At 64.5% G+C, this 13,661-nt stretch overlaps 1 protein-coding gene across 1 annotated transcript in view; it reads left to right on the top strand.

The window, feature by feature from the left end:
• The window catches only part of GLIS2 (GLIS family zinc finger 2), a 31,868-nt gene extending 23,065 nt beyond the window's left edge, over positions 1–8,803 (top strand). Inside the window, exons 2-7 of the mRNA XM_032781660.2 lie at positions 1,994–2,275; positions 2,881–3,053; positions 3,810–3,986; positions 4,925–5,058; positions 6,035–6,153; positions 7,501–8,803. Coding sequence (XP_032637551.1) covers positions 2,101–2,275; positions 2,881–3,053; positions 3,810–3,986; positions 4,925–5,058; positions 6,035–6,153; positions 7,501–8,309 — 1,587 coding nt within the window. The 5' untranslated portion in view covers positions 1,994–2,100 and the 3' untranslated portion in view covers positions 8,310–8,803. The remainder of the gene's footprint in view (positions 1–1,993; positions 2,276–2,880; positions 3,054–3,809; positions 3,987–4,924; positions 5,059–6,034; positions 6,154–7,500) is intronic.
• The last annotated feature ends 4,858 nt before the right edge of the window (positions 8,804–13,661 follow it).

Here is a 13,661-nt window from a genome sequence, read left to right as displayed (position 1 = left end):
GCCAGCCTGGCCTGAGCTGAGTGACTCTGGGCTGGCAGGCAAGGGGCAGAGTGAGGCTGGCTGTGAAGTGGGCACCTCTCATGTATGGGAGCCTCATGCTGGGGACAGTGCCCCCCTGGTCTGGGTCTGCCCATCCCCCTTCCCTAACCACCCCCAACCCTTCAACCTAGCAGTGCATCTGGCCCCGTGCTGCCCCACCCCCCCACTCCCCAGTCCTGTGCTGCTCTCCCACACTCCCGAGCCCCATACTGCCCCCCCCCCACCTACTCCTGTGCAGCTCCGCCTGCTCCCTGGCCCCAGGCTGCCTCCCACACTGCCTGGCCTCCTGCTGCCCCCCCCGCCCCCCGCTCTCTGCCCCTCCCCCACGCTCTCTGTCCCCCTGCTGCCCCCCAAACCTGCCAAGCTGAATCCCCTCCTGGCTCCAGCAGCTTCAGGCTGCTGGTGTTGGGGAGACGCCTGCAGCCCCCTGCTAGCCCAGCTCTGGGCTCCCCACATGGCTGGCACAGACCTGGTTCAAACTCCCTGGCCTTCCCTGCCCAGAGCCCTAGGCTGAGGGAGTTTGTCCCCCCAGAGCAGGCTGAACTCCAGGTTTGCAAGCTCCATGATGTGTCGTAATCTCCCCGTGGACAGCAGGAGCAGCAAGGCCCAGGGCAGGCTCCCTCCCTAGCTGTCAGAGCTTTGCCTCCCCCAGCATGACCCCGCTGAGGATCTCAAAGCACCTGAAAACCCCAGGGGGCTGTGGGTTGGGAGTGAGGGGCACCAGCAGAGCGGGGTTGGATGCTTGTCCAGAGCCCCTCCACACTGGGCCTGGTTTTGCCCTGGCGTCTGTGAGCACCGCATAGGCCTGAGTAACCATGTAAAGCAGAGGGGCCAGCATGTGACTAGGCTGTGCCTGCTGGGCCCCACCCTGGCCTGGGCTCCACCCTGCAGAGCCCTGCGGCTCCTGGCGCTGGCCCCTGAGCTGTGGCTGCTGCAGGCAGAGGGGAAACAGCTGCTTGTAATTCCAGATGGGTCACTGTGCTGGGGGGGCTGCAGCCTGGCTCTGGACCAGCTCAGCCAGTTCTGCTGGCTGCCTCTGGCCCCATCTGCCCCTCCCCGCCTGGCAGGCTGGGCGAGGCAGGCGGTCACTGAACCCAGCCCCTGCCTGATGGCTCCTCACTGATCCTAGGACCCACCCCCCAGCTGGCTCCGTGGGAGTGGGCATGGAGCTCCATGGAAAATGTAGGGCTGAGTTCTGAGCCAGGCCAGGGGAGGACCAGGAGCTGGGACTCTCCAGCGCAGCCAGGGTGGTGAGAGGCTGCCAGGACTCTGCCCTCAGGGGGGTGTTTCTCGGGGGGGCCACTGGGCACTGTGCAGGGGACAGAGCTGGATGGGATGGCACCTACTGCATCTGCCTTTCAGCTCTGGAGGTCTGGCAAAAATGGGGTTGAGAGGGCCCCAGGATTCAGCTAGCAGGGGGCTACAGGTCAAGAGTGAGAGGCACCAGCAAAGCTGGGGGCGGGGGGGGGGGAAGAGCCCGGCCCACAGTGTCCTTCCTTTGTACACAGAACTGTTTCTTCTCCAGGATCTGTCCTTGCATTTCCCAGCCCCCCGTTAAGAGCAGGCCTGGTGACAAGTTTTGGGGGGCTCCTGATGGCAGGTTGGAGGGGGATCCTGGTGGCAGGATTTGTGGCTTTTGGCAGTAGGTTGGGGCAGGGGTGCTGGAACAATTTGTACAGTGGGGGTGCTGAGAGCCATTGAACCAAACTGTAAACCCCGTGTATGATGGAACCCACTTTAAGCTGTGGTGGGCTCCTGATGGCAGGTTTTGGGGAGGGGGGGTCCTGGCAGCAGGTGGGGAAGGCACCTGGTGGCAGGTTTTGGAGCTCCTGGCCCCGATCCTGTGGCTGCTGGGACAGGCTGTGTGCGGAGTGGGGGTGCATGGGTGGCCATGTGTGGGTCCTAGAGGGTGGCACGACCCAGTTCACCTCCCTGTCTCTCTGCTTCCCTGCAGGTTGCCTGGGCACCCTGCCTCTGCCCCCAGGCTGCAGGGGGAGCAGGCCCCAGAGGACGCCGTCTGCTCCCTGCCAGAGGACACTGCTGGTGGCCACACCAGGCACCATGCACTCCCTGGACGAGCCCCTTGACCTCAAGATCAGCATCTCCAAGCTGCGGGCGGCGCGGGAGAAGCGGACGCTGGGCAGCACCAAGCACCGGGCCTTGCACCGCGAGCTCAAGAGCCAGGATGATGGTGCCACGGCGATGGGCCCCGGCTCGCCTGACTCCCCGCTGGCCGGTGAGAGGGGAAGGGGCCTCCAGGGCCCCACCCAGGGGGACTGCCTTCCTATACCCTCTGGTACGGACACCAGGGGGTGCCACCAGGGCCGGCTCCAGCTTTTTTGCAGCCCAATCGGTGAAGCCAATAAATAAATAAATAAATGGGAAAAGCCGCGATCGGCTGCACTACATTTTTTTGGTGGCAATACGGCAGCAGGTTCTTCCCTCTGAGAGGGACTGAGGGACCCACCGCCAAAGACCTGGATGTGCTGCCCCTTTCCACTGGCCACCCCAGGCACCTGCTTCCTTTTCTGGTGCCTGGAGCCAGCCCGGGGCGCCACCTGTGTGCAGTCTTCTCAGGGTGGGACCGGTGGTGAGAGAGCCTTGCGGCACACTCTGCCCCCTGCTGGCCACCTGTCCCTGGGGCTGGGCCCACACGGCTGAGGTCCCCCAGGCCATGCTGGGATCCCTTGGGGCAGGCCATGAACTGTGGGGCTGGGCACAGGAAGTGAGGAAGAGGGGGGTCGCTGCCGTGCCCTGCCCCAGAGGTGGCTGCATTGCAGTGGTGGGGAAAGGTGCTCGAGGTGGGAATCGCTGCTCACCCGCTGGCTTTGTGCCCCCCAGGTCCCCTGCTGCCCTCCAAGTACCACGACAAACGGGACGCTCGCTTCTCCTTGACGCCCCTGCTGGACCTCAGCCTGTCGCCCCCGTCTGGCCCGGACTCCCCCGGCGGCAGCACCTCGCTGTCCCCTGAGCGGCAGGGCAGCGGGGACCTGCCCATGGCCCCTACCCTCCATGTAAGTGATGGGCTACGGCAGGGCAGAGGCTGGGACAGACAGAGGAGCTGCTGAGAAGGGGGCTGGGGGCTCAGCAGGAAGAGCCTTTTCCAGGTGGCTGCTCCTCTGCCCACGGCAGCCCCACATCTAAGGCCCTGGGCCCGCTAGGCCCGCTGGGCTGGGCTGGGCTGGGCTGGGCCAGGCCGCCAGGGAGGGGAGAGGGAGAGGAATGGGCTGGGGTGGGGGGGAAGAGGGGTGGGTTGGGGCAGAAGGAAGGGAGTGGGATGGGCTGGGGCAGGGACGGCGGGGGAGAGGGATTGGCTGGGGTCGGGGGAGGAGAGGGAGAGGGAGGGGGAGAGGGATGGGCTGGGGTGGTGGGGAAGGGAGTGAGATGGGCTGCAGCAGGGGTGTTGCGGGGAAGGGTGGCTCGCCCGGCCTGTGCCTGCCTGGGGATGGGCACCAGGCCCACACAGGGTGTGTAGGTTGTGGTGCGGCAGAGCTTGGGGGAGCTGGCCCCAGCTGGGATGGGGTGGCGGGGGGTGCAAGTGGGAGGCTCATTGCACTGCAGAGCTTTGGGATCCAGCTGTGCAACATCCTTCCTAATCCCCAGGGTGGGGCACTTCTGCCCCCCAAGTCCCCTGCCCCAGATGGTGTCTCTGACCCACCCCCGAGCTCTCTGCTCCAGCCGGTGTCTCTGACCCACCCCAGGCCCCGTCCCCTGAACTCCCTGCTGCAGCCGGTATCTCTGACCCAGCACCTTTGTTCTCCCCCACACAGGATTTCCCATCCCTGCGCTACATCGACGGCCTCCCGAGCTCCTTCCAGTTCTTCCTGCCCCTGGGCTCAGGCGGTGCCCTGCACCTGCCAGCCTCGGCCTTCCTCACCCCTGCCAAGGAGAAGCGCCTCTCCCCAGAGCTGCCTCTGCCGCAGCAGCTGGTGTGTCGCTGGGCCAAGGTGAGGAGCGCAGCCAGGCCCCGGAGGGCTGGGTGGGGGGTTGAGCCCATGGCCCCAGTCCTGTGTAGGGTAAATCCCCTGACATCTGCGTCCTAGAGGGGGGCAGCAAGGGGCATGCCGTGGGGCTGAGGGGTGGATGGGGGCAGCGAGGGGCATGCCGTGGGGCTGAGAGGTGGATGGGGGCAGCGAGGGGCATGCCATGAGGGGTGTGCTTTGGGACAGGAGGGTGCGAGGGGGGGGTGCTGCGGGGCAGGGGGGATGGGGCGAGGGGACACACACAATAACTGTTTTCAAGTACGTAAAAGATTGTTACAAGAAGGAGGGAGAAAAATTGTTCTCCTTAACGTCTGAGGATAGAACAAGAGGCAATGGACTTAAATTGCAGCAAGGGAGGTTTAGGTTAAACATTAGGAAAAGCTTCCTAACTGTCAGGGTAGTTAAGCACTGGAATAAATGGGGGCAGAGAGGGCTCTGAGTGGTGTGCCAAGGGGTGGAGGGGGCTGGGGCAGAGGGTGCTGCGAGGGGCATGCCATAGGGTGGAGGGGGCTGGGGCAGAGGGGGTTGTGTGGCGCGTGCCGTGGGACAGGTCTTTGGGACACTGCCCCTCCTGACTATTGATGGATCTCTATGGGCCACCTCTCCCAGTCACCCTTCCCAGCCCGGCACCCACAGCCTCTGGGGTCAGGCACAGCCGTGGCGGGTCTGGGCTAGGGAATGATGGGGCGGGGTGGGTACATCCTGGCCAGTCCCTGGGGGACCCAAGCCACTTCCCACTCGATCCCTGCTGCCGTGCATCAAAACACCCACCCCGCCCCCAGCCGGTCCCCTGTAGCTGCCTCTCCCCCAGCCGGGCCCCCCGTGATGCCCCCCAGCCAGACGCAGTGGGGCTCCCCCTGCTGCCTCTGTCTGACCCAACCCTGACCCCTCGCCCCCCGCAGTGTAACCAGCTCTTCGACCTGCTCCAAGACCTGGTGGATCACGTCAACGACTTCCACGTCAAACCGGAGAAGGACGCGGGTTACTGCTGCCACTGGGAGGGCTGCGCGCGCCATGGCCGGGGCTTCAATGCCAGGTGGGGGCTGGGAGTGCTGAGGCTGGAACACTGAGCTGCAGGGAGGGAGGGAGATGCAGCTCTGGACCCTAAGACCGATGGGAGGGAAGAGGAAAGAGATTCAGGCAGATTGTGGCTTCCCAGCGAACCACGTGTGTCAGTTACACCAACAACTGTTAGTGACACGCTGGCTGATTATGGGGCAAGGATGGGGCGGGGGGATCAGGGCTGGGCGGTTAAGGGGCAGGGATGGGGGGATCAGGGCTGGGTGGTTACGGGGCAGGGATGGGGAGATTGGGGCTGGGTGGTTATGGGATGGGACGGGGATCCGTGCTGTGTTGTTATGGGGTGGGAAGATCAGGGCTGGGTGGTTAAAGAGCAGAGATTGGGGGGGGTTGGTCTGGGGCATTTACGGGGTTATGGGGCACGGATGAGGTGGTCTGGGTGGAGTGGTTATGGGGCAGGACAGGGATTCAGTGGTGGGCAGGAGCAGATCTGGGCTCTGCCCCGATTCCTGGGTATGATATTGGACAAGTCTGTGTGCTGTGTGAGCTGGGAACCATTCCTGGCCCCTCTGGGGGCGGCTGTGGCGATTTGTGTGTCCTGTGATGGGGGGAGGGGAACAGCTGTTCCATCAGCTCCCTGGATTCCCATGGCAGCTGCAGCCCCACAGCACCCTGCTGGGCCAGCTCACCCCCTCTCGCCGCGGTGCCCTGCCGAGCCGGTTCACCCCAGTCAGGCCCCACCCTCGCCACGGTGCCCTGCCGAGCCGGCTCACCCCGGCCAGGCCCCCCTCTCACCGCGGTGCCCTGCCAGGCCAGCTCACCCCAGGTGGGCCCCCCCTCACCGCGGTGCTCTGCCGAGCCGGTTCACCCCAGGCAGGCTCCCCTCTCACCACGGTGCTCTGCTGGGCCGGCTCACCCCAGCCGGGCCCCCTCTTGCCACCGTGCCCTGCAGGGCCGGCTCACCCCAGCTGGTTCCCTTCTCCCTGGGGCAGGTACAAGATGCTGATCCACATTCGCACCCACACCAATGAGAAGCCTCATCGCTGCCCAACCTGCAACAAGAGCTTCTCCAGGCTGGAAAACCTTAAAATCCACAACCGCTCGCACACAGGTCAGTGTCAGCGACGGGAAGCTTGGGTGTCACCTCCTCGCACACAGGTCAGTGTCAGGGCAGCCCATGGCCCAGCAGCACGGCCCTGTGGCATGCCGGGTCAGGCAGCCTATAGCCTGGTGGCAGAGGCCCTGTGGCCCACTGGGTCAGGCAGCCCATGGCCCAGCTGCAAAAGCGCCGTGGCACGCCGGGTCAGGCAGCCCATGGCCCAGTGGCAGAGGCCCTGTGGCACGCCAGGTCAGGCAGCCCATGGCTCAGTGGCGGAGGTCCTGTGGCACCCCGGGTCAGGCAGCCCATGGCCCAGTGGCGGAGGTCCTGTGGCACGCCGGGTCAGGCAGCCCATGGCCCAGCAGCAGAGGCCCTCTGGCACGCCGGGTCAGGAAGCCCATGGCTCAGTGGCGGAGGTCCCGTGGCATGCCAGGTCAGGCAGCCCATGGCCCAGCTGCAGAAGTGCTGTGGCACGCTGGATCAGGCAGCCCATGCCAACCCATGGCCTGGCAGCGGAAGTGCTGTGGCACGCCGGGTCAGGCAGCCCAGGGCCCAGCGGAGGAGGTCTCATGGCACGCCAGGTCAGGCAGCCCATGGCTCAGTGGCGGAGGTCCTGTGGCACACCGGGTCAGGCAGCCCATGGCCCAGTGGCGGACGTCCTGTGGCACGCCAGGTCAGGCAGCCCATGGCTCAGTGGCGGAGGTCCTGTGGCACGCCGGGTCAGGCAGCCCATGGCCCAGCGGCAGAGGCCCTGTGGCACGCCGGGTCAGGAAGCCCATGGCTCAGTGGCGGAGGTCCCGTGGCATGCCAGGTCAGGCAGTCCATGGCCCAGCTGCAGAAGTGCTGTGGCACGCTGGATCAGGCAGCCCATGCCAACCCATGGCCTGGCAGCGGAAGTGCGGTGGCACACCGGGTCAGGCAGCCCAGGGCCCAGCGGAGGAGGTCCCATGGCACGCCAGGTCAGGCAGCCCATGGCTCAGTGGCGGAGGTCCTGTGGCACACCGGGTCAGGCAGCCCATGGCCCGGTGGTAGAGGCCCCATAGCATGCTGGGTCAGGCAGCCTATGGCCTGGCAGCGGAAGTGCCGTGGCACACCGGGTCAGGCAGCCCATGGCCCAGTGGTGGAGATCCCATGGCCCGCGGCGTCAGGCAGCCCATGACCTGGCAGCGGAAGTGCCGTAGCATGCTGGGTTAGGCAGCCCAGGGCAGCCCATGGCCGGGCAGGTCAAGCAGCCTGTGACTGGCGGTGGAGGCCCTGTGGCACACTGGGTGTGGCAGCCCATGGGCTGGTGGCAGAGGCCCCGTGACCTGCTGGGTGGAGAAGCCTGTGGCAGCCCATGGCTGTTGTGTCCCCCTGCAGGCGAGAAACCCTACATGTGCCCCTACGAGGGCTGCAGCAAGCGCTACTCCAACTCCAGCGACCGCTTCAAGCACACGCGCACCCACTACGTGGATAAGCCCTACTACTGCAAGATGCCCGGCTGTCACAAGCGCTACACGGACCCCAGCTCACTGCGCAAGCACATCAAGGCCCATGGCCACTTTGTGTCCCACGAGCAGCAGGAGCTGCTCAAACTCCAGCAGCCTCCCAAGACCCCCGTAGCCTCGGCGGAAGTGCCTTACGTCAACGGGGCGCAGCTCATCATCCCCAACCCGGCCGCCCTCTTTGGCGGGCACGCGCTGCCCGGCCTGGGCGCCTCTCTGCCCATCCCCCTGGCCCCGGGCCCGCTGGACCTCAGCACCCTGGCCTGTGGCACCATGAGCTCTGCCGCACTGCCGGGGCTGCCCAGCCCCGTGCTGTCCCTCAATGGGGCGCCACTCAACTTGGCCAAGAGCCCCTTGCTGGCATCTCCCTTCGGGGCCGGCGGGCTGGGGCTGCCAGTGGTGTCCCTGCTTGCTGGAAAGACAGACGTGGAGAAGTGCCAGATGGACGACACCAGGGTGGCCAAAGCGGGCAAAGCTCAGGGGCTCAAGAGCCGCAAAGACTCGTGTGATAGGACTGAGCGGGCCCGGCTCAGGCATGCTCCGGAGAGCCTGCCACTGCTGCCTGGCACAGTGCTGGACCTGTCCACCGGTGTGAGCTCCATGGGCAGCTCTGAGGCCTTGCCGCCTGGCTGGGTGGTGATCCCCCCGGGCTCCGTCTTGCTGAAGCCGGCCGTGGTGAACTGAATGAACGAAGCCCAGATGCAAGACAAGGCACCACCGTGGCCTGAGTCTTGATGGGTGAATCTGCCAGCAGGGTGGGGGGGAGCCGGACCTCCCGCCCCTTCCCCTGCGACTGCCGCTTGGGTCTCGCTTGGACCCTTCACGAAAGATGAGTTTGACTCTTCTGAGAATAGCAATAATCCCCATCCCAGCCCCGCAGCTGGCCCGCACCACCAGCCCAGCACAGGCTGCTCCAGAGGCCTCTTCGCGGGACCCCTTGAGACAGCTAACTGCCCCTCCCTGAGTCAGCCACACCCAGGCGCCTCCTGCTGGCTCTCCAGGGTGCCAACACTGGCACAGGACACAGCAGAAGCAGGCTCATGGCTCTGGCAGGCACCAGGGTCAGTTGTGGCAGCAGAGCGGGCGCCGGAGAGGGATGATTGCGGAGGGACCAGAGCCAGGCTGTGGCTCTGGGAGCAATGGAGTGTGGAGCTGGATCGGGGTCCTAGGCCAGCCTGGTGTGCCATCACCCTGTCTCTCCCTGGGGGCTACCTGCCCCAGGCTGAAGGCAGTGGGAGGCGCCGCTATTTTATTTATCTCGCCCAACCCCCTACTCTGACAGGTCCCGGCTCGGGCCCTTGTCCCTGGTGCTGACCAGGCGCCCCCTGCCTGAGGCCTGAGGCCTGAGCCACGCAGCCACCTGCATTGGGGTCCCAACACCCAGCCCCATGCCCACCCCGCAGTCAGTACCAGGTAATCATGTCCTAGCGCCCTCTGCTGGCTGTGTGAAGTCCAGTAGCTGGGTGGGTGTGAGCAATCCCAGAGGAAGGGCCCATTGACGCCCCCCAGCCTGCGGTTCCTTGGTGTGGTGGCCCCTGCAGCAGAGGTGCCCCCTTGGCATTGGCCATGCCCTCTGTCCATCACACATGGCCTGGCAGGGAGGACAGTGCCAGCAGAACCCACAGTCATGTCCCCCCCCATCCCTCAAGCCCCATGACGCAGGCAGCCCTGAGCATCTTCCTCTCTGGCTCAGGGTAAGCCCCCCACCCTAGGATTGGCACTGCCATGGCGTTGGACTGGGGGCGAGGGGGGTTCCCTCCACTCCAGCTCCAGTTCCCGCACACCGTGGGACGCTGGCTCGTTTCCAGGAGCTCCCACATGAGGGGCTCTAGCACCTTGCTCACCCCAACACCTGCCACTGGCCCTCTCCCATCACCCACCTCCCTGTACCTGTGCCAGCCCGGCCTGCAGCACAGCCAGTACCCTTGGAGCCAAGCGGCGTTTTCCTGCCACGCGGCGCTGACCTGGGAGCAGCCAGCCCAGCCATGTAGGACCACCAGGAGCGACCGACGCAGGAGTGTTCCCGTTGTCATCCCTGCCCCCAGCTGATGGAGCTCCCACCAGCCAACAGGCGCCCTGCCCAGTCTGACCCTCTCCCGCCTCCAGAGCAGATCAGCCGGGCCCCGAATGCACCCAGCCGGCCCCGGGCCCGTGCACCAGTGGAGGAGGCAGAGGTACTCACCCGCAGCTGGGCTTGCCTGGCAGAGATGCTGGTGAGATAAGACCATGATGAACTTCTGGACTGCAGCCCCATCGCCCTTCAGCCCTGGGTTGACTGGACTGAGACAGACAGACGGACCCCTCCCCGCCCAGTCACGTGGGGAGCCCTGCCCCCGGACCCCCTCCCCCCGACAACGCATACTGGCTGAGTATGCAGCTCACTGGCTCCCTTGCCCCTTCCCCAATGATGGGGGAGGGCGGGGGCAAGATCGCCTTCAGCTCTGGTAGTACCTTAGCATGTAACGCAAGTGTGTGTGGCTGGCCGGCACCACAGGGTGGGAGCCCCCCCGCCCGCCTTCCTGGCTGTGAACCCTGGCGCTAGTGTCCTGGCCAGCCCCGCTGGGAGGTGGGTGCCAGGGGCAGTAGTTCAGTTAACACTGAGGGGCAGATTGCTGCAGCCCCGCCCTGCAGGGAGCCCTTGGGCCACTGCCCACAACCTGGCGCTGCACCTGCCAAGCCCCTATTCTGGCCAGCTGCCAACGTGAGCCCCATCAGGCCTGGGACTGAGCCCCCACCCCACTGTTCCTCCCCCACCCACCCCCAGCAAGGCCTGCTGTTGATGCTCCCCAAACTGGTTTGCCGCCACCCTTTGGCCAGATCCCCCCACGGACCCATTGCCCATCTCCCAGTGACTGGCTCAGCAGCTGCAACCTTCTCTGGCCCAGGCCCAGCCCCAGCCTGACTGCCCAGAGCCCTGGTTAGCCCTGCCCTGGCACATGCCAACTCCCTGAGGCATGGCTGCCAGGCTGCCTGTGGGCACATGGCCTGGGCAGGCTGGTGCCCTGAGAACTCCCCTGGGCCTGTCCTCAGCCAGGGGCTGCAGCATATGCAGGTAGGAGGGACCCCATTAGCCCTGTCCCCCACACAGTGTAATGCGCATGGGCTGGGTGCAGCCAGCTGCCCCACATTCTTCTCTGGCTTCCTCGATGGGCCTAGCTGTGCCCCACGCTATCCCTGCCCCAGGGGCGGGGGTGGGGGTGGGGGTTGGAGACACCTCAGCCAGCCCCGTGGGCAGCCTGGTGAGCAGCAGGCCCAGTGCCAGGCTGAGACCAAGCAGCCTTGGGTGACAGCTGGATGCCCCTGGGGCACCCAGTCCTGGAGAGGAGCAGCAGGAGGCAGAGCCTGGCCCATCAGAGCACTAGGGTTATGGGTGCCAGCTCCTGGGCAGCATGAGCTCCCCCACCCCCCACCCAAGCTGGTCTCCTGCGCCCCTGGTCTCCTGCGCCCCCCCCCCCCATGCATGCACCCTGCTGATTAGAAAGCTAATTACACACACAGCACAGGGCCGCTCTCACTGCCCATGGTGCAGCCTTGGGGGAGGGCTCTGCTACTCCACAGTACTGGGGGCTGATATGTCTGCCCCTCCCAGCCACAGGGCATCACAGCCCTCGCTCAGCGGGGTGGGGGGGGGGGGGGGGCGCAAGATGGAAGTTTCGCCTAGGGCGCAAAATATCCTTGTACTGGCCCTGCTTCCCCCCGAATCGGAAGGGGGGAGGGACGTGGCAGCAGCGGAGGTCTCCCCGGTACTCGCCGCTGCCAGTGCCCCAGCAGGGGGGGGGGGAGGGGGAGCGGCTAGTAAGCTGCTGGGGCTCTGCCCTGAGGGGGCAGCAAGCCAATCTAAGTTACAGCATTAAATGTGGGGTGGCCAAGGCTGTGGCTCGAGACTAGCTCCCAGCAGACACTCCACCCCCTTCTGAGCAGTGCCTACTGGGAGCTGTAGTCTCCAGGCGACACCTGCCCATAAGGAATAGAGCCACAACAATGTACAGATTGGGCTCATGCCATGCGGCCCAGCGGGCTCCTCCCAGCCTGTTGCGGGCCTGGTGTGGTCGTCCCCAGCAGGGAGCAGATCTGGGCAGGGTTGGCCCCTGCACAGCATGGGTCTGGAGGTTCAGCTGTGGCCAAAGAGGGCAGGCATGTTGGCTGGCTGGCACCACAGAGCTGCACTGAGCCGTTGTGGGTGATGCCTTTGGGCTCAGCCCCTCTCTTCAGCTGGTGCTGGCCGGATGGCCCCGCGCAGTATGTACCGTAAGCTATCCTAGACACTCCAGGGCCAGCCAGGCTGGCCTACGGACGTATAAGCTACATAAACTCTTTAGACTGATTTAGCACTTTGAGTGGCTGCTCCAGAGCCAAGCTCCTTGGGCACAATTAGGCCTGGGCATGGCATGGCTGTGCCCGCAGGAGCAGGCCCAGGCACTTCCTGAGGACAGGGCATCTCCAAGCAGCCACTGCTTGTGCTCAGGTCTCCTGGCCTCTCCCCATTCCAATGCTTGCCCCTCCGACGCTCCCTCCCCCACAGAGGGATTGCTCAGTGCTTGCCCCAAGGGGCCCACCTGGACTACCCCTCCCTTGCAGGAGGGGTCTCACTGTCTTTTCTCCTCCTCCTGGTACACAAGGGGGTTCTGCGTACCTCTCCCCTGCCCTCAGCAGGACCCCTGCTCTGCTGCCACCCTCCAACCAGGAGATCTCCCTGGCCAGGCTCTAGACCCCCTCACTGGCCACATCCTCCACCTCAAAAGCTCCATTGCAGCTGCTGGAAGGAGGGGCCCTCAGGGTCTGGCTGTTACAGCACTGCAGCCCGGCTAGCAGGGAGCCAGCCCCCTAGAGCCAACACTTGGGGGGAACCTGGTGCTGCGGGCGAGCACCATGCCTGCCAGCCCTGGGGCTGCTCTCTCGCCCCAGGCCAGGCAAGCAGCATGCCACTCAAAGGGTTAACAGTAGCACAGCATGTGCTTTGTGATAGACTAGGCCTGCCAGGCCGGTGTACGTTTTGTTTTTCGGTCGTCGTCGCACATTCCAGGCTCTCGGTATTTTACCCGTCTCTAAGTGCCTTTCTCTGGTAGTGTACGTTCTTTCTCCTCTCGGCTCCATTGCTGTTAGCATAGCGTTTAACTAAAGAAACAGAGCGAGACGCTCATGACTGCCCCTCTCGGTTGCCACAGGAGAGGAAGTTTAGTAAGAAAACAATAAAGTGAATTGACAAGTTGCCATGGCTGTGTCGGCCTCCGATTGCTCCACCCTGCTCAGCGCCGCCTAGGGACACTACCCCTGTGAGTGCATCTCAGCAACAGACCCTGCCTGTGCTGAGAACGGGTGGGGGATTGCACAGGAGCTACTGGCGATGAGAGGCAGCAGGCAGAGCTCTGGTGTGGGGAGGGGAAGAGCTGGGTTTGAGCCCGGAGCTGCCAGGAGATCTTGGGCAAGTGGCCACCCATTTCTCTTCTCTCTCGGTGCCTAGCTGGTCCACAAGCTCCTACCTCCTCCCAAGTCTGGCCAGTGCCCAGCACAACAAGGCCTACAGGTACTAATGAAATGGAGAGGGGGAGCCAGGATGCTGCAACCCCCAGTCTGGGAGTCACTGAGCCCTCTGGTACCGAGGTCTCTCCCCCTGGGCCAGAAGGGGCTCCGAGGAGGTCAGGCTTAGAATCATAGAGAGTCATAGACTTTTAAGGTCAGAAGGGACCAATACAATCGTCTAGTCTGACCTCCTGCACAACATAAGCCACAGAATCTCACCCACCCACCTCCTGTATCAAACCCCTAACCTATGTCTGAGCTATCTGAGTTCTCAAATGGTGTTTTAAAGACTTCAAGGTGCAGAGAATCCTCCAGCAAGTGACCCGTGCCCCTCACTGCAGAGGAAGACGAAAAACCCCCAGGGCCTCTGCCAATTTGCCCTGGAGGAAAATTCCTTCCCAACCCCAAATATGGTGATCAGCTAAACCCTGAGCATGTGGGCAAGACTCACCAGCCAGACACCCAGGAAAGAATTATCTGTAGTAACTCAGATCCACCCCATTTAACATCCCATCA

The sequence above is a fragment of the Chelonoidis abingdonii genome, chromosome 9, assembly GCF_003597395.2.
Source record: "Chelonoidis abingdonii isolate Lonesome George chromosome 9, CheloAbing_2.0, whole genome shotgun sequence".
NCBI lineage: Eukaryota > Metazoa > Chordata > Testudines > Testudinidae > Chelonoidis > Chelonoidis abingdonii.
Note: the sequence above shows the minus strand (reverse complement) of the source record. Positions and strands in the feature narration are given on the sequence as shown.